This window comes from Sciurus vulgaris (genome assembly GCF_902686455.1).
Source record: "Sciurus vulgaris genome assembly, chromosome: 17".
NCBI classification, from domain to species: domain Eukaryota; kingdom Metazoa; phylum Chordata; class Mammalia; order Rodentia; family Sciuridae; genus Sciurus; species Sciurus vulgaris.
This window is the reverse complement of record NC_136478.1, coordinates 8,017,233-8,035,774: the sequence shown is the minus strand read 5'-3', so window position 1 is coordinate 8,035,774 and position 18,542 is coordinate 8,017,233. Positions and strand designations below refer to the sequence as shown.

General features: G+C 49.3%; 1 protein-coding gene across 3 annotated transcripts in view; it reads left to right on the top strand.

The window, feature by feature from the left end:
* The window catches only part of WWOX (WW domain containing oxidoreductase), a 910,606-nt gene extending 893,922 nt beyond the window's left edge, over window positions 1-16,684 (top strand). For all 3 annotated transcript variants that reach the window (XM_079116956.1, XM_079116953.1, XM_079116957.1), the window contains one exon: window positions 15,487-16,684. In XM_079116956.1, the coding sequence (XP_078973082.1) occupies window positions 15,487-15,675 (189 nt within the window). In that variant the 3' untranslated portion in view covers window positions 15,676-16,684. The remainder of the gene's footprint in view (window positions 1-15,486) is intronic.
* Window positions 16,685-18,542: the final 1,858 nt, after the last annotated feature.

The window sequence follows — 18,542 nt, the reverse complement described above, 5'->3', positions numbered from 1 at the left end:
CTTATTGTAGGTCCTCTAGCCAGCAAGGACCCAGGTGAGACCCCACTGGTTTGGATGAAGTGGAGGGAAGGGCTCCCTTGGGTAAAGATGATTCAGGATACCAGGTTGATTGCACAGCCCAGCTCCTGTCAAAGGGACGGAATCTGGGGAGAAGCCGAGTCGGTGGGTGGGCAGGATCCAGGTTCCCTCATCAATCGTGGCGGCCCCGGGCTCTCCTTTGCACCTGCTGCTCAGCCCACTGCAGATCTCTGTGGCCACAGGGCCCGTCAGTTCCCTCCACACACAGCACACTCATGCACGAGCCGTCTGCTGTGGATTTCGGCATGCGGCCCCCTCTGGCTGGTTGTTCACAGGCCAGAGGAGACTCCGACACGCCAAGGGCGTCTATGAGCTTGTGTGTCCTCTCCTGCCATCGGGCTCCACGCCGCAGGGCTCTGGAGGCAGCCTCAGCCTGTTCGCCCTCCAGTTACTCTGCAGGCAAGAGCCTGCATGGCGGGCTCCCATGGGCTAGGAGCTTTGTAGAAATTACACCTGAAAGCAAGTTCAGGGACAAGAGGCAGCCCCCAAGGGCTACAGAGGCATCCTCTTAGCGCCACACCTCCTGTGCATGGCCTTTGGAGTCACAGGCGTGGGTTTGGATCTCAGCTGTGTCACCTGGGAATTGTGTAGACGTGTGCAAGTGACTTTGTATCTGTTTCCTATAAACGGGGGAAGATAACAGCAAATCTCCTTCATGAAGTTACTGAGATGCCTGGGGGCCTGGTTCGGGGAGCTGGAGAACCAGCCAGGCCCACTCTGCCCAGCCTCTGGCACCCTCAGCTTTACATGGGCGAGTCATGACTTGAGGAGAGCAACTGGGTCAAAACCACACCAACGATAATTTGGAGAGGAAGTAATCTGCACTGTTTATGCAGCAAGTGGGTTTGAAGTCTCTTTCCTTTGAGATGATTCATTCACTCACCCCTTTGGACGTATGGGCTAGGCACCTCCTTTCTGCTGCATGTTGGCCTGGGTGCCGGGACCCCTCTCCTCGGGCTGTGGACCACCCGCATGCCAGCTGTAGGGGACACAGTCTGTGAAGACGAGGAGAGGTCTCATTTACATATTCACAGAGGCTGTGGCAGCTGAACGTGGTGACAGCCCACGCTCTTCAGCAAGGTGCCACCCTGCTTCCGGGGCCATCCATGGAGCCTTGTCCTTCGCTGCCTCCTCTCTGCTCCCTCCCGGCTTCCGCTGCGTGAACGGGCTCATCTCCGCTGCTTCCCCTTCGGGAGGCCCCACTCTGCTGAGTCGGGACTTGCCACTTCTCCATCTGCTTCCCATCTTTCAAATGTGTTGTTGATGTTTCTTGATCACTGAGTTAAACATGTTTTCCCCCGTACTGTACTTTTAATAGAGTTTCTGGGGCAGACAAACAAGTCTGATTTGGATCTACCATGTCTAGCCAGAAGCTGACAAAGCCTGTGCTTTTTGCCCCAGGCCTTATTCCCTGACCTGATGGATGGGAAAGGATTACGTTGGCAGAGGACAGGGGGAACAGATAGATGCTCCTGCCTCCGCTTCTGCTACTGCCATAGCTGCTATCTGTTGAGTGTAGACTGTGCCCAAGCAGCAGGAGAGTATGTTGCATGCATGGTCTGATTTAGTCATGAGGATGACTGAAATGTATGTATATCGGTATCTCATATTTACAGAAGAAGAAACAGAGGCTCAGAGTGGCTCAGTGTATTTCTCAAAGTCGCTGAGCTATTGTTAGCTGTAGGTTGGGTATTCTGGGAAGCAGACTGTACAACTGAGATTGGCATGCAGGGAGATTATTGGGGTGTGCCCTAAGATCCACACTTGTGGGGTAAACAGGGTGTGGCAGAGGGAGAACTGAGTTGTGATAGAGGAGCAACAGATGCTTCAGCCAGTCCCAAGGAGACTCTGAAGCTGGGTGATCCTTCAGAGATGTTCTGAATAGGGCCAAGGAGGCCTGGAAGTCACTGAGGTGGGCTGCCACCTGGAGAGGGTTGTATTGGGTTAGGCGGCTCCTCTGGTGGAGGGCAGTTCCCGAGGATAGACTGAGCCTTCAGAAACAGTAACAGAGCAGCTCCTGGTCCAGAAAGGGGCCTCTCGGAAGTCCACCACAGTGTCCACCACAGCGCCACAGTCTACTCCGAAGCCATGCCGCTCCAGTTGCAGTCCCTCATGTGAGTGGGTGCGGGGTGGAGGGGTGGAGGTGAGCTAGAGAGGGAGGCCAGCTGGTCTGGGCTAGGAGCCTGCCCCCACACACCTCGCTGGGCTCATGGTGACGTCTCACTAGGGAAGGGTTGTATGTGGCAGAAGCAATCTAGCTGGCCGGACCCCGTAGGTGCAAGTGCGTCAGAGAGCTCCGTCCAGAAGGGAAAGAACACTCGACTGCTTTTCCTTCTCATGTCACTGGTTCCTGCCATTCAAGAAAGCTCTTCCTCACATGCGGGAGCAACTTAAGTTGGGCGATAAAGACACCTCTGTTTGAAAGTGGGCACAGTGGCATCACCAAGGCCTGGGACAGACGTTCCGGGCACTCTCCTTGGCGGGGATCTGTTTGCATCTCCTTTGGAGCAAGCCCCAAGCAGAAGCAGCTTCGAGGTTTGGCGCCTCTTTCAGGCTGCCACAGGGTGACACAGGCAAACAGTGTCACCCTCCCTGTGCCCCCCTGCTGGGGAACGAGAGGCTGGGTGTTGGAAGCAGCGGAGGTGCCAGGGGGTCATCCCTGCTCATCTGCCTGCGACGTGGGGCAGGGGATGAATCCTGAGCCTGTGTAGCCCCTGGTTCCATGCATGCCTGAAAATGCTCCCCGTGGCCCCAGCCTCTCCTGTCATGTCACCTACTGGGTCTCGGTTCCCTCCTCCCACACACGGCCAGTAGAGGACAGAGGCTTAGCCACCACGCCATGTCGGAGGTCAGCGATACCAATGGCCGATGCCCTCGCTGTCCCCAGGCTGGCAAGCATGGCCTGCTTGTCTGCCCTCCTTTTAACAGGCCAGGCATCTGTGGGACGATGCCATCAGGTGTGGCCATCAGAGGGGAAGAAGGCGGAGTCAGATGTTCCTTGGTGACCTCGTCGTCCTGAGCTCTGCAATTCTCTGAAGTGCGAAGGCAGGAGACTTCCGACTGGAGCTGGTGCGTCGGGAGACCGCTGGTGATGCTACAGATGACCCATGCACGCAGATCTGTTAACCCCAGCCTTGCCGGCCTGCGGGACTCCCTTGCAATTTACAGAAACAGAACATACTCAGGCCTGCAGACCCCTCCAGCATCCCTCCTGGGGCGTTGTCCAAGGCAGAAATGATGCTCCTGGGGCTTGAGGTCACCGCCTGGAAGCCAGGGTGCTGAGGACCTAGGAGAGGAGCTCTGTGGAGCCCCGTGGAGACGCACCAGGGAGATGGACGACTCTGGCAGGGAAGATGTGAACTCTTTATGGATCCAGTTGGGATAAATTTTCAAATTTACACATGATTCCAGAAAGCTCTGGGGCGTGTGGACTGTGGAGTCGGAGGGAACGTGAGCCAGGGGTCTGAACTTGGGCTTCGAAGTGAGAAGAATGCTCTTTGGATCTCACTGGCGGCACTTCCCAGGCCTGTGGCTCTGAGTGACTTCCCTCCCTTAAGTCTCTGTCTCCCCTTGGCCACAGCACCACCCATGAGGTGAGGTTGAGAGAATCAGAAGCTACAGTAGGTCCTGGGTGTGGGAGAGGCCCTCTGGAGCCAGCAGCCTTTAGCACCCACAACCCCCACTGCTGCCGTGGAGATTGCACCTGGGTAGCAACGGCCCTCCTCATTCAGCCTCCCCCGAGCCCGTTAAAGCTCTGTCCCAGCCCTAGCCCCAAGAGCGTGTGGCTCCTGGGCAGGCCACCTGGCTCTAGGGGAGGAGCTGGGGCCAAGTGACAGGTGAGTCTCTACAGGGAAGGACTCTGTCTCTCCCAGGGCTTGGAGGAGAAGGCAGAGATAGGGGTCAGCCAGGAAGAGAATTTCTGAGCAGGCAGGAAGGCTAAGCCTGCAGCTGGGAACGGAATGCTTGGTGCTCTGGGCTCTAGAAAGCTACCACCAGGGTCGGGCTGGGCTGACCTGAGATGGTCTTTCACTTCTGCAATCTGGAGTCTGTGATAGCCAAGTGGGGAAGCGAGGGGGACACCAGAACAGGCCACAGGGTTCCCACCCAGCTGCAGACACCAGCAGCCTTCACCCTGGCCCGTGACAGCATCCGCTTACCCGTTTCTCTGTGCTCATCTCCTGTGCAGCCTGTTCACCTCCACCATCAAGTTTCAGGTCCAAATCTAGACACTCCCAGCATGCAGTGGGCATTAGCCCGTCAGGAGCAAAGGCCAAGTTCAGCAGCCACCGACTGAATGGCTGCAAATTCACATGCCTTCGTACAATGACTCACTTCTGATCTTCAGCTCCTTGGTTTCTGGGCTCTGAGCTGGGGACCCCAAGGGCTGCTCGCCTGCTAGGAATAATATGGAAGAACTAGTTTTCACGTTTTGAGGCAAAAATTGAACTGGTAGAATAAGAAAGGCAGGATTCACTGGCCCTAGGAGGGCTAGCAGAATGCATATGGACCCTTCTGGAAAAGGACTTCACCCTTTCTATTTAAAGGGCATTAAGGCAAGCAGTGCCTAATCTTCTTCTCTGCAGGAGGCTAACACTCCACAGGAGAGACACGTGTATTTCTCCCAAATTTTACTATAAAATTTTTGAATAGAAAATCTGAAAGAATATTCGGCACCCCCCATATGCCCACCCATGCTCTTCCTGGGCTTTTTCTGTGTAACCGGACTTGCTTGCTTGCATAGACAATGCTGTCTGCACATCCCTTTTCCCAGACCCCAGTGCTCACAGATATTTGGAACGTAGAGGAGATAGGTAACGGGCCTGGGTGGGGGTGTCTGGAATTTAATGAAGCATCATGGTAGTTCTTCAAATGTTGATGTCCCAGGGCCATGGACACGAACTTAGTCCTGGCCCCCTGTGGCCAGAGGAGCCGTGGAATTCACAGTCAGCATGGCACCTGGCTTGGAAAAAGAGGTGTTTGCTGTATGGATTTCTAGCCCAGATACCAGAAATTTCTCCTACTTAAGCCCCTTGAGTGAAGGAAAAGAGGATATTTCCATCTGTGTGCTTCTGTCTTTAAACTTGTAATAAACTGGATTGTAGCCACCTTGGAAGAGTATTTGTCGAATGGAAGTGACCAAATGCTTCACCCATCCTAATGAGAGTCCCATGAAGAGGATGTTATTATGCCCACTTTACAGATGAAGAGACTAAGGTTCCTCACCTGTCACAGAGCTGCCAGGTGGCAGAGGCAGGATTCCAGCCAAAGTGTTTCTGGCTTTAGCTCTTGGGCTTTTCCTACCATCTCATGCCGACACCAAATTTGCAAAAACACCCGCATCTTTCCTCCTCCTCCAGTTCCCTCCAGGACTCGGGGCAGTATTGATTGTTGCTCAGTAGAGGTTAGAAAGGGCCTCTCTCCCTTCCCAAGGTGAGCACAGAGGGTTTGTTAATGGAAAACTACAGGGAGTGAGGCCTGTCTCTTCCCTGGCTCTGCAGGAGAGGGGAGTTGAATCTGCACACCGTGCCCAAGCCGGCTCTGCTTTCTAAAGATCTAGCTTTGCCACATTCTTCAAGGGCTTGGGAGAGTTCCTTGTGCCATCAAATTAAGTTTGGAAACTTCAATAAACAAGTCCCGAAGGAAGCTGTCAATTAACGCATTTATACTAAAGTATCATACTTGGGCAAAACATCTTCAAACACCAACGCTGTTTTCCAGCCATTAGAAAGTGAGGGAGCTGCTTGGTTTCCATAGATACCAGAGGTAATGGCTTCCTTCCTTCCATTGAAGAGTTAGCATTGCTCACTATCTTTCTTTCTTTCTTTTTTACCTCTGTCTTTCTTACTTTTCCCCTCCATCCCTGTTTATGAAAACTAAAGATAACCAAATTGAAACCTGGTGCTCTAATTGGTGGGAGGAAGACAGCTTGATTCACAAGCTCAGGTGATCTCAGTTTCGCTCCCCCGCTTATTATCTCATGACTTCCGCAAAGAGTTCTACTACCTGGACGAGTGAGGTGGAGAATCTTCAGTTGCTCAAAGTGTTTTCCCCCGTTCATCAGACACATGCTCAGACTCAAAAGGTCTGTTGAAGAGCAACTGTGTTCTTGCAGTGTGTAGAGAGGAGATTGGCAAAGTACGGCCTGTCACTGCCTAGGTTTGTAAATAAAATTTTATCGGGACACATCCCTGTTCCTTTGTGCAGGTTGCCAATGGCTTTTTGCAACAGTGGCAGAGTCGTGCAGAGGCAGCGGAGCCTAAGTGACTTAATTCCTGGCAGAAAAAGCTTATTGATCCCTGAAGGAATCAGGGTTTGTGACTTTAGGCAAGGACCTCGTCTTGATGTGACTCAGTTTCTGCACCTTTGAAATGGGAAGGACACTTTCCAGGGTCTTTGCACTGTGGTCGGTTATAGGAAGGGAGTAAGAGGAATTATTCTTACTCAAGATACTTGGACTAGACGGGAGTGGTGGTGTACGCCTTGAAATCCTAGTGACTCTGGAGGCTGAAGTAGGAGGACTGAGCGTTCAAAGCCAGCATTAACAACTTGGTGAGGCTCTGAGTAACTCAGCGAGACCCTGTCTCTAAATGAAAAATAAAAAGGGCTGGGGATGAGCCTCAGTGGTTAAGAGTCTCTGGGTTCAATCCTCAGTACTTGGGGGAGGAGGGAAGATTCTTTGACTAGAAAAATCTGAAGAAGCCTGTCTTATGCTTCTGGAAGTTTTTTCAAAAATCCAAGGAAAGCATGTAAAAACCCGGGCCAAATAGCTCAGTTATGGTCTCTGGGCCTGGCGAACGCTCAGGGCCTCTTCACCGTGAGGTGACAGAGCCTGGGAGGGACTCCATTCTGCGAGAAGGCAAACACAAGAAGCCACAGTCGTCTAGGAAGAAATCTTTAATTTCTATTCAGCTTTAAAGAGTTTGAGAGCGCCCCCCCTGAATAAACCAGTTCAAGTACATGCCTTCAGATTATAAAAGTACCTGAAATTGCCTAGAATATCAACATGCATAGCTTGTTAGTATTTACATATATTTACATAGGGAAACAAGAGAAAGATCTACAGTTATTTACAGTCTACAGAGGGGAAGAGAAAGGCGGCCTAATTGTATTTCCTAAAATACAGTACATGAGTAGTCAGCACATGCATATTGAGATAATATTTGCATGATAGAATGCAATTTTTAAAAAAAGACATACCTTTGTAACTTTCTATGCTAAGGTATTGCATAATCAAGGTAATTTTTTTGTTTGTTTGTTTTGTTTCTAGTCTATTTGCATCAAGTTCTTTAAAATGCTCACTAACATCCAGGCAGAATTATTTACCCTGGCAATTAAAGCAACAGCACACACGATCATTTCCTACTAACTAGCAACAAGCTGCTGGTGAATGAAATATCTATTGTTTCTCATTACCCACCGACCACTGCGAAGAGATCTCTCGGTGTAAAGGCAGTGCCTAAGCTATCACCATTAATTATGGAAGTAATATAAATGAGACACTCTCCACAGTATGTTCTAAATGAAATATTAACAAGGCCAGAGTCTTTGAGCCTGAGAAATGATCTGTTCCAGCGAGCTCTCCATGAAAATGCACATACCTAACGAAGACGTGCCCGATTTGACATGTGGGGGCTGGACACTGGGGCCGGCCACTGAGATCTGAATCCTGCAAAGTCCATCCTCTAAATTCATTTTGGGAAGAGAGTGTCAAGAGTTAATTCCTTACCGTGAGGTGTCCCCATCAGGGACCCTGTGTGTTCTTCCCCCTGTGCCTTTCCATAACTATGTTGTAGAATACATACGTGACCTAAGCATAAAGGAACTGTCAACCTTAAAATCTAAACAAACAGTGTGGGGTTTGCCCTGAAATCCTGTCTGCTTACAAAGCAGTCAGTTCTTGGTTTTCCTAAAGAGCTAATGTGTCAGGCACACCGAGTGGGCTCATTCCATGCAGCAAGGAAGGGGAAACTGTTTGCTTCACTGGTTGTATAGACCTATTCTTTGTACCACTATGTTAGAACTAAACCCATTAATTCTGCCTGGTTTATTTCAGTATACATGGCGAATACAGAGGCATACATATATGTACAGGATACAGAGCTAGCTATAACAGAGGTTAAAGTCGAGTAAAAATGTAAAAGGTTTCAAATTAACACAAGCGAACTATCTTCTTTTATCTCTTACGAGCACCCATCGATCCTTCAGCAGGGCATGGAGGTGGCCCGGTTGGAAAATTTCAGTGACAGACTGTCGGATTTGTCCCATGTGGAAGGATGATGTCGTCAGGAAGGTGTTTACTCCGTGGCCAGTGGCTTCTGCTTGGCCATTTCAAACTAAACTGTGGAAGAATGGATACCCCAGAGCAGTTTCCCATCCCAGAAAGAGAACGCGCCATTCAAAGAGAAACTGTGCTTACAGCAATGTGGGCAATGTGGGGTGATGTCAGCAGGGATGCCAGGGAATTCTTCCATGGATGGAAGACACAGTCAGCAGCACGGTTTCTTATTTCTGAAGAGAACCCCTCAGGTCCAGTGGGTCCGAGAACGCCTTTGGCGGGTGAAGTGCAGGTGAAGAAGCATGCGTCAAGTTGCCCCTGAAGGTCTCACTTAGCCAGCTCCTTCTCCCTTCTCTCATGAGAGTAACCCACCCCCTTCCCAACAAGCATGTCTTGGGGCCTGGAAAGAGGGAACAACTCTCATTATTGTACCTCCATTGTCTTTTAAGACAAGACATAAGTCCGTCATGCAGCCCTTGGAACATTTATAGTAAGAATCCTGGCACGTGGGGAAGACATGGAAAGGGCCTCATTTATTTCAAGGAAACGTTCAGAACAATCCATGGACTTGAAAACAGAGCACGGGCAGCGCACCTAGGTCTCCACCCTTTCCTCCTTGTCCACAGGTCAGCTGAAGTTAAGAGCCGCCCCGACCCTTCCAGTGTAGAGTAAGCGTGAATCTGGACGCCTTTGGGTGGCTGGGATTGCCTGCCTGTTCCTCCCTCAAATTTAAAGCTAAAAAAGAAACAAATATATTCTTTGGTCTTAAAAGAATTCTTTTCAGCGTTCCTTCTGGAACCCACTGGTCTTGTGTGTCTCAGAGGAGGGACGGGAACGCTCCTGGGGAGTTTTCAACTCACCCTGCACAAAAGCCAGCTGCAGAACACTCCTCAGGGATCATGCTAGAAATGCATGTCTTTGGTCGGGGACCTGATGCAAACCAGAAAGGCCCCAGGTCAGCAGGAGCTGATGGCTGTCATTGAAAGACGACCTTTTTTCGCTGCTTCACCTCACTCAGTGAGTCCTCTGCAAGTCTGAGCGGTGGCCTGTGCTGGGACCAATTGCATTTACTAAAAGACTGGCGTAGCCTATTGCTTGGCTGTCCCTCAGAACCACTGCCATTAAGCCCTGGCCACAGACTGTGTCCTCAATGTCACCCGGGGAATGGCATTCTTCACCTTGGTGGGGGAGTCAACTGAAAAGGAACCTGAGACTATCGACACTTGTCAGCCCATTTTTAGCAGAGAGACTGCTTGCCTGTGGCGGAGCGTTGTCAGGCCCACAGCGTTAAAGTGGGCATGTTCCCTTCCGTCAGGGGAGGAGGCCTGGTGTGGTCTAAACAGCTTCTCCAGAACACTCTCTCACACCTGCAAAGCCTGAAAACAAATGTCTGTGCTCCTGATCTTCAGTTTTTCCACGTGAGAAATGCAGTGCAATCCCTTCTGTAACACAGGCTGAGAACAGCCTGCAAGCTAGCAAAGCTCTGCAGGGCTTATGAAGGAAGTTGTATTTCAATATCCATGGGAAGTACTTGCATGTGTCTATGCCTATATCCTTTGTAGGAGTCAATTGTTAGGAATTTGTAGAAATCAATTTGTTGGAGATTTATTGGGGCCAGGGAGGGGGATGGACCACAGCTTTTCCTCTGCAAACTTGATGGAGCATGTTAGAACGTGGTCCTACGAAAGGTCACACGCATGAGAATTTATAAGACAGACGACTTACTTTTCACTGGTTTTGATGTTTACGCTTTGAAGAAGTCTATCACTGAGGAGTATGTTCCTTAGCTGGGCAAATCTGGTGCCTGGAGGTGGCATTTAAAATCAGATGACCTTTTTATTAAGGTTCAGTTGCTATTGAATCATTCAAGGGGACGCTGAGTCTTCATTTTTGTTAATCCAAATGGATATGATTTCAATTTAGTTCACTAACTAAATCAACAATGGAAAATCTCCTGTGAACATTTCTCAGGTGAACTCACGACAGACCAACCCACGGTGCTGGAGGCCACGTCCGGGCGTCACTGTGTGGCCAAACGTGGCTTGCCTGAGAGCCACATGGGATGCATCAGAGGAAATGGGCAGATGGGCAACATGGCAGTATTTGTAGCATTTATTTGGGAAGGAGGACTCCTGTACCAACTCAGACAGATTCTGGAGTTAGTTGGTGTCTGTGTGGTTTTAGACAAGAGGCTATGGTCTCTGATGCTAAGTGGGCTTCTCTGTCAATGGAGATGCTAATGGTCCCTGGCTCATTGAGAGGGCATGAGGGTTGTAATATCATTCTTACGAGGTTCTTTGGGGCAAATGATAACTTCTCTTTAAATGACCATCATCGTGACCACTTGAAAGATCCCCATGGCTGGGAACTCACTGGAAAGCAGAACAGAGTTTGGAGGACAGAGTCCGATCCAGGAGAGAGTCTGTTCTCTTCTACTGCCGCCCATGATTTTGGCAGATGTTGTCCTGTTTGCTGATTAGCGCTTATGCCAAACTGTATTGTGCAATTCCATTGTGCAGGGTGGCCATGGAGGAAGGGGGCGCTGACTGTATCAGTCCCGGTAATCAAAGAGGCTGTGAGCCTCATTCCTGTGCAAACTGTGTGGCTGTGTGAGCTGGCGGAACGCAGGGCAAGTTTGTCCACCGTCAAGAGTGTTCTTGGGCAGTGAGTGGGGAACATATCACCTCTTGGAGAGGGCGGCTGTCGTTGTCTTTTAGATCAGAGGCTGAAGCCATGGTTCCCAGGAGCAGCTCTGCCCCAAGCAGCGAGGCGTCTGGAGGTGAATTCCACCACCCACCTTACACCTGTCTTGTGTTGCCATTGGCAGCCGGGGGAGGAAGGAGAGGGCGTGGTGGCAGCCATTTATTGCATGCGTGACGGGGTGCCCATCCCCCACATCCCCGATGACATGGGCTGGGTGGCTGGCTTTGCCTTTGGGAAGTGTTTGTTCCAGCTAACAAGCCCCAGATGAGTAACAAGGAAAGTTGTGAGGTTTGAAGGGCTCCTGTCTTTCCTTTTTGCCACATTGGCTCACTTCAGACCACCTCTTTGTCCCAGGAGTTGGATTCTGACTGCTGCCCACCTCCAGAGGGGATGCCCTCCTTCCCTGCCCTTGGGGTCCCAAGCCTGATCCAGCTGTGGGCCCTGTTCCCTGTCACGACTCTACTTTTTGTATAATTGATGAATTCTGCATCTGCCCTGCAATGTCCTGGCATGGATATGTCTGTGATAAAGCAATCTTAGAACGTCTCCAGCTCTCCCCATCACCGAATGCATAGATAAGCCGTGACACGGTGTCTATTTTAAAATACATCTCATAGTTACATCTACTTGAAGACAGGAATCTATTCTTTCTTTTAAGTAAGCATGCATAGTAAAGTAGAGAAGCCTGAAAACTAAACATTAATTGTAACATGTGTCCTTATCAGAATGTAAGTATTATATCAGAGTCCTGGCCAATGCATTACATATGTCAATATGCCGGATTTTTTCCCTTTACAGCATATTGTTTATCAGAAACCTCTGTACCTTTTCCTTTAAAGCAGTCAATATTCATTTATATTCTGTGCTGACAGCTACAAATTGATGGCTAGCAGTTATCAAATAAATGTTGATGAAAACAGGCTACTTAACATTTTCATCCCAACAAAGGGTTCTAGAAGGATGGATAATTTAGATCTCAGGGCCTCAACTACAAACAAACAGCGACTGCCTCCTCAACCCCACCTTTCTGTAGTGGAAGATTGCACTGCAAATCTGACAAATGACTTCTGAAAGAGAAAGATGCACCCTTATTACGAGGATGCTCTTAGCTTAATCCTGAACAAGGATCCTGGGTAATTTTACATACACTAGAAAGATGGATGGCACAGTTCTCCTCTGGAAGCTCACAAATGTTTGACTAGATCAGAAATGGCATTTGTGCATGATTGAAGATTCTGCCGGGCTTCCCGGAAATTCTCAGTCCCAAATTGTCAACACCCTTCCTCAATGCCATCGTGGGAAACAGAGGAGCTGCTTCCCCACAGGTTCTGTGATCAGCAGCTGCATGCGACCTACTGATAAATTGTTCTCAAAAAAAAAAAAAAAAAAATCACTTAAGGGAACCCACAGCTGCAGCCAGTGTTTATATGTCAAGGTGTCATTATTTTATCACAGTGGATCAGTAGCAATGGTGACAGATATTTTATACCAGAGTTGTTAACATTACTTCCTTCATAGGGCTCTTTCATCTTTTCTGAATTATGTAGTGATGCCCCCAAAAGTAGCGTGAAAGTCATTTGATGGTGATTAAAGTGCTTCTTTAAATTTTTTTTTTTTATCGGTTTAAAAATGTTTCATCTTGTATCAGCAATGCCAACTTGTTTACTAATGAGATCTCGCTAACATGGCTCGGTCTCATGCTGATGATACACAGACCAAAAGCCTGATGAGCAAAAACTGAGAACTTGTTATTAAGCTGTCGTCACATCTGATCATTTAACGATGTCACTCAGAGGTTGTCGTTAGGATAGCTGGAAAGAGAATTCCCCAAGAAGCCCAAGGGGTATCAGGCACAGGACCAACAAGATATTGTCCAGCATGGGAAGAAAGTAAAGTGAGTTCCGGTGGAGCCAAACCAAATCGGAGGGAGGCTTTGCCAAAGGTATTCAACTGATCTATGAAGAAGGTGATCCTTGCTTTCAGGGAGACTCCTATGCTGTGTTTTTCAAAGCCAGAGCCACTGGCAATGAAGTTCAGATTGTATGCCACCCCAAACCTAGTGTCAGGGAACCACAGCCAGCTCTTGATAAGATACAAAACAGAAACCTGGGCTTTTCTGAAAGTGATGGTTTTCGGCATGGTAGCCAAATGTAGGCTCACCCAAAACGAGGTCAATTGCCATGGCTTGCAAATTCCACGCAGGGACGGTGCATGTCCCTGCTCCCATCAACTCCACTCTGACTCAAATCAACGTGACTGCAGAATTTCTTTGCAGAAATTCCAGTCCAACAAGGCCAGAGGGCAACATGATGCCATTTTAGATGTGCATAGTGGCAAAATACAACCTTGGGTTTGAAAGGATTGCGCTTTGCTTTCCCAGTGGGCCTCCCTGGTCTTTTCTCAGGATCGAGGGACCTGTGGAAGGACCGTCTGTCACGATGCACCAGCACTGATCTTATGACCTCTCTGGGGCTGGGAAATAGGGCAACCTTGGTATGAACTGACTGCATTCTCTCACCATCTGGAAGTCGATGGCAAATCCCCTGACCATTTCCTGGTGGATTTTGCAGCTGCCAAGTAAAATGGGAACCCAAGAGAGACTACCCAAAATTTATGCAAATGAGATCTCCAGGAGAACTCTGGGGGGAACGGAGGTGAGAGGATGTTTAGTTATCTGGGTGAGCATCACAGTTTCCACTTTATCTCTACAGTCACCTTTGCTTCCCTGTCCAGCCTGGGATGTGGGGGGAGTCAAATAAATCACTTGAAAGTCTTCAGATAAATGTGCCAGGTGCTAAGCTGAGGGTTATTTAGACTCATAATTCATCAAAAGGAAATTTGGATGACTTGAACTCATTTCCACCAGACTCTAGCCACACAAATCAATTGGGAAAGAGACTGCCGAAGCCAAGGTGTTCACTGGCTGTGTGGGGAGTGGGCATGGTGAGGGGGAGGAAACACACCAGTTACTATTTAATTAAGTTCAAGTCATGTTGGTTCAAATTCCAGACTAATGGGACTTGTCTGATGGAGTCGAGCAGCCAGGTATTGTCAAAGCTCATGTCTTACACCCCTCCCGCAATCTAGTCACTTGACTGCATCCAACCGTTCCATTGTCAGTCCAATCCAAAGGTGACCACCAACCCTGACGTTGAAGTCAAAACAAAACAAACCAGCAACAACAACAGAACAAGTCTGTTTTACAGCACTTTCCCGGAGTCATAGCACCTTGGGGTCCTAGTTCTTAGCATGGCCCTGGCCCCTAATGATTCTTGGGTACAATCACAGCAAATGTACACCAGACCACTTAGGGGGACGCCTCTCTGTGAAGCATGCTGCTTTTCCACCTGCTGGAGCAGGACAATGGTAACCTTTGACTGGCTAAGGGAGCTCGTCTCTGCCACCACCACACATCCCTAATGTTTTCCTCGAGGCACCTGATCTGCAGTTACCTCTTTCCGGTCCTCTTTGGCAACCCCCTCCCCATCAGCTGATAATTAGTTGATGCAGCAATGGCCGTGATGCGCATAAATAATCATAAGATGCCAGGTAAACTGTATTGGTTTTAAATTAGAGCCGTGCATATCGTGTCTCCCCATGAACAGCAGCCTATTATTTTTAATTATGGCCTGCAAAGCAAAGTGATTTCTTGCCCTCTTTACAGCATCCTGGCAGTATTCTGTCAGTCCAGATGACGTGGTGCCCCATCAGCGCACATATCCCCAGCCACAGCCCCAACTGTCACATCAAAGGCGAATTGAGAGTGATCAATGGCATTCACTGCAACTTGCATTTTGAAGTGCACTGGAAGGAAATAACGCCCCCTTAGCCACTGTCCCATTGTAAAACCAGGACAAATATGGCATTTAGGAAAAGGTTTTCTGTAGAAACTAATAAGTGCGTCTGTGTGGGTATGTATGAGAAGCACATCTCTGTGTGTTTTAAACCTTTTAACAGCATTGCAAACTCCTCCCCAGCAGCATCATGGGCAAAGAATAAGGGACAGATTGGCTCCTAGCCCCACTTGGGTTTTCTACCTGATGGACTGTAATTAAGAGTGATGAATTCAGACAGAACGTTCTAGAAAGAGCTAGGTGTCAGATTACATTACACATTGAGAAGCCAAGGGGTCGATGTTGGGAAGGAGTGTCTTTTCTCTTCGTGGAAGAGGTGCCTGGACTGATGTATTGACGAGTGCCTTCAATTTCCAAGCCTTTTCCCATCTGAGGTGCAGAAAGTCACACAAGCTTTACAAGTGGAGTTTGTGGACTTGTTTTTCCAGGACAGTTGCGTCCCACCTTTTACGGTCATGGGCTTGGAGCTCAGTAACCTTACTGTGCGACACCCAGCCCGGGTGACCTGGGCAGAAGAAGGACGTTGCTCACGTCTCAAATCACAACTTTTCTTTCTTCTTTTGTCTTTGATTCCAGCAACAGGGAGCTTCCACCACGGTCTACTGCGCAGCCGCTCCAGAGCTGGAGGGCCTGGGAGGGATGTACTTCAACAACTGCTGCCGCTGCCTGCCCTCTCCAGAAGCTCAGAGCGAAGACACGGCCCGGGCGCTCTGGGCGCTCAGCGAGAGGCTGGTCCAGGAACGGCTGGGCGGCCAGGCCAACTAGGAGCTGGGACCTGGACGGTTCTCACACCCGTGCACCTGCGGCACCGCGGCCAAAGCCAGCCCCTTCCACTTAGCCTCCCGGGGGCTTCCACGTCCCTCCAAAGCAGATCCACGAGCGTAAAGAAGCAATTGCAACAGAGCGAAAAATGTTAAGCACCAATGGGAAGCAGGGAATCGCAGGGTCAAGGGACAAGGCCGCTTCTCTGGGGTTGGAATAGGTGTGGGACCTTTTGCTTTCTGATGGTGGACTGATGGAAGGGCAAAGCTTGATGGGTGTGCAGTTCTTTCTCCCACTGTAGAAGCGCAAGCAATTCGTTCTCATTTTTGGCATAGCCTGGTGTCCCCTTCTCCCACACAGCCACCATCCTGGCCACCACTGTAGCAGAGGCTGGCTTTCTCTTGCTTAGGGAAGAACAAACAAATGCGCATCCTTTCATGCTACAGAGACCCAGGAAATACTTGTTTCATTCATCCCACCAAGTCTGAGGTGGCTTGGCGACTCCCTAGAAAGAATCTCCGAACCTCTGTCCAGCCATGTGAAACAGGGACACCCAGAACCAGTGCCGTGGGCAGAGCTAGCAGGCAGAAAAGTGCAGGTGGATCTTCAACTCTCTTGCCAAAGCTACACAAAAAAATTTTTTAAGAGATTATATCAAATTTTGCAAATTATTCCTTAGATACCTGGATGAGCAAGAAAGGAGGCATCGTGTCCTTAAGGGTATGTGGAATATTCTTAGGGTGGGGAATAAAAATACTTCCCTTGTTCTTCACTCAGAGGTTCCAGAACAGCCCCGTGGCTGGGTTTCCACCGCCTGCTGCTGCTTCCTCCTGTTCCTCCCATCCCATGCTTAATAAAAGAGCATGCTTGGCTATTTCACCTGAAGTTCATTTAAAGTTTCTTTAAAAGTCCCTATGGTTTCTTTAAAAGTTCGTTGCAGTTTTTTTGTTTTTGAAATTTTTTTTTTAGAAAAGAAATCTAGAGGAAAAATAAAGCGCTCCTGTCGATGCTAGGAGAACACCATTCTTGTTTCTTCTCTGAGTTCGTGTTTTGTTTTGTGCTTTGTGGCTGTCCATGGGCCAAGTTGTCTCACGCAATTAGCATGCCAGCATCGTATTTTCTGTTAGAGAAAGAAAGAAAAACAAAAGTGACTATCGTTTAATGTCACCTTAGGATGTTCTTTATTACTTATTCGCTGTTACTGGAGCCCTTGGAGGTTGGCTGGCCTCTAATCACCAAACTCAAAGTGATGGAATGTCTAATGAACAGGGCACCTGAGGACTTCAGAAGCTCCCGGGTGGCATAGACCAAGTCTACACACATTCATCCCTCCACTCAACATTCATCCTGAGCTAGATCCTGGGAACTCAGAGTCAGGTAAGAAAGTAAGATCAAGTCCACTCGGGCATGATGGAGAGAGGCTTTTTTGCTGAAGCACTGGAACCGTGAGGTGGGTGTGTGTGTGCTACTGTCCCCCTTTCTGAAAATGGCAGCGTCAGTCTAGGCAGCACCTCTGCCCAGAGGAACATCACACCTCTCCCATAGCCCAAGCCTGGCTACAGCCTCTCGTCTGCTATGCTTTCCCCAGACAATCCTTATTATTCTAGGATCATTAAAAGCATGCATCAGATAATGTCACCTTCCTGACATCCAGGTAACCTCATTTATGTGAGAGAGGCCATCACAGACTACCCAGCACCAGAGAAGCCCAGAGAAGGAACTCCTCAGTTAACCCACAGAAGTGCAAAATCATTATTTCAAGCCATCACATTTCAAGATTGCTTGTTACACAGCAAGAGCTAACTGCTACAGCTTCTCTTTTCACTGAGTATGGGCCACATTTCCCCCTGAAACTTACGAGTTCTCTCATAAGCTGGTCCCTGGCTACCTCTCTCATCCCCTGATCAGTACCTCTCCTCCCTGCTAGGAGCCACACTGGCCTTCCTGAGTTCCTCCAGCATGCCACATCTGTGCCATCTCCAGGTCTTTACGCATCTGTTGTCTCTGCTGAAACCCTTTTTCCCAGAGACCTGGAGAAAGTTCTTCCATCAGGGCTTTCTGATCTTTGTTCAAGCGTGACCCATTTCAGTGAGGTGACATTCCCAGCCGCTCCATGTGTGATGTCACCACAGTCCCCCCCTTTATGTTTTTCCTTCAAGACACTTAATACTATTGGACATATTTAGAGTTTCTTTCATTGCTCTTCTCTGCCCCGTATCATAGACCTCATGACGTCTGTCTTCTTCACGTGGTGGCCATGTGCCTTGAACTGCTCCTGGGACACAGTTTTAATAAGTAGCCTCAAGGGAAAGGATCATTCTTGCCAGCCAGACCTTCTGTCCATGAAAGGAATTTCCATCATCATGAGAACAACCATGAGCTGCCCACCATGCCAAACCAGCCTCAGTGCCACATCTAATTTCTAATGTGACCATGTCCTGCCAGGTGGCACCCACTTCCCATCCCACACCTGAAGAAACTGGGGCCAAGTGGTTTCAGGGTCTCCACCGTCCACACAGTGCATACGCTGGTAGACAGGTGATTCCCACCCTGGCCTGTTTGATGTCAAGGTCAGGCAGATCCCCTGCACCAAAGCCACCACTCCTCCATAGGTCACAAGTGTCCCTTTGGTAGGATGCACCATGGAGATGCTCCTGTCTGACTCCAGCTCTGCTTTCCGCCCTCGGCACCAGGGTGGGAGTCAGGACGAAGACAGAGCTGGCAGAGCCTCAGCCAAGGGGAGGTCCAGAATGCCAGAGAGAACCAAGGGAGAGGGCTGGCGCCTCCGCCTGGCACTGACCCCTGTGTGGACCCGCCTCGTGATGGCAAGACGAGGCCAAGGGAACTGGCGAGGGGAGAGGAGGTGCCCC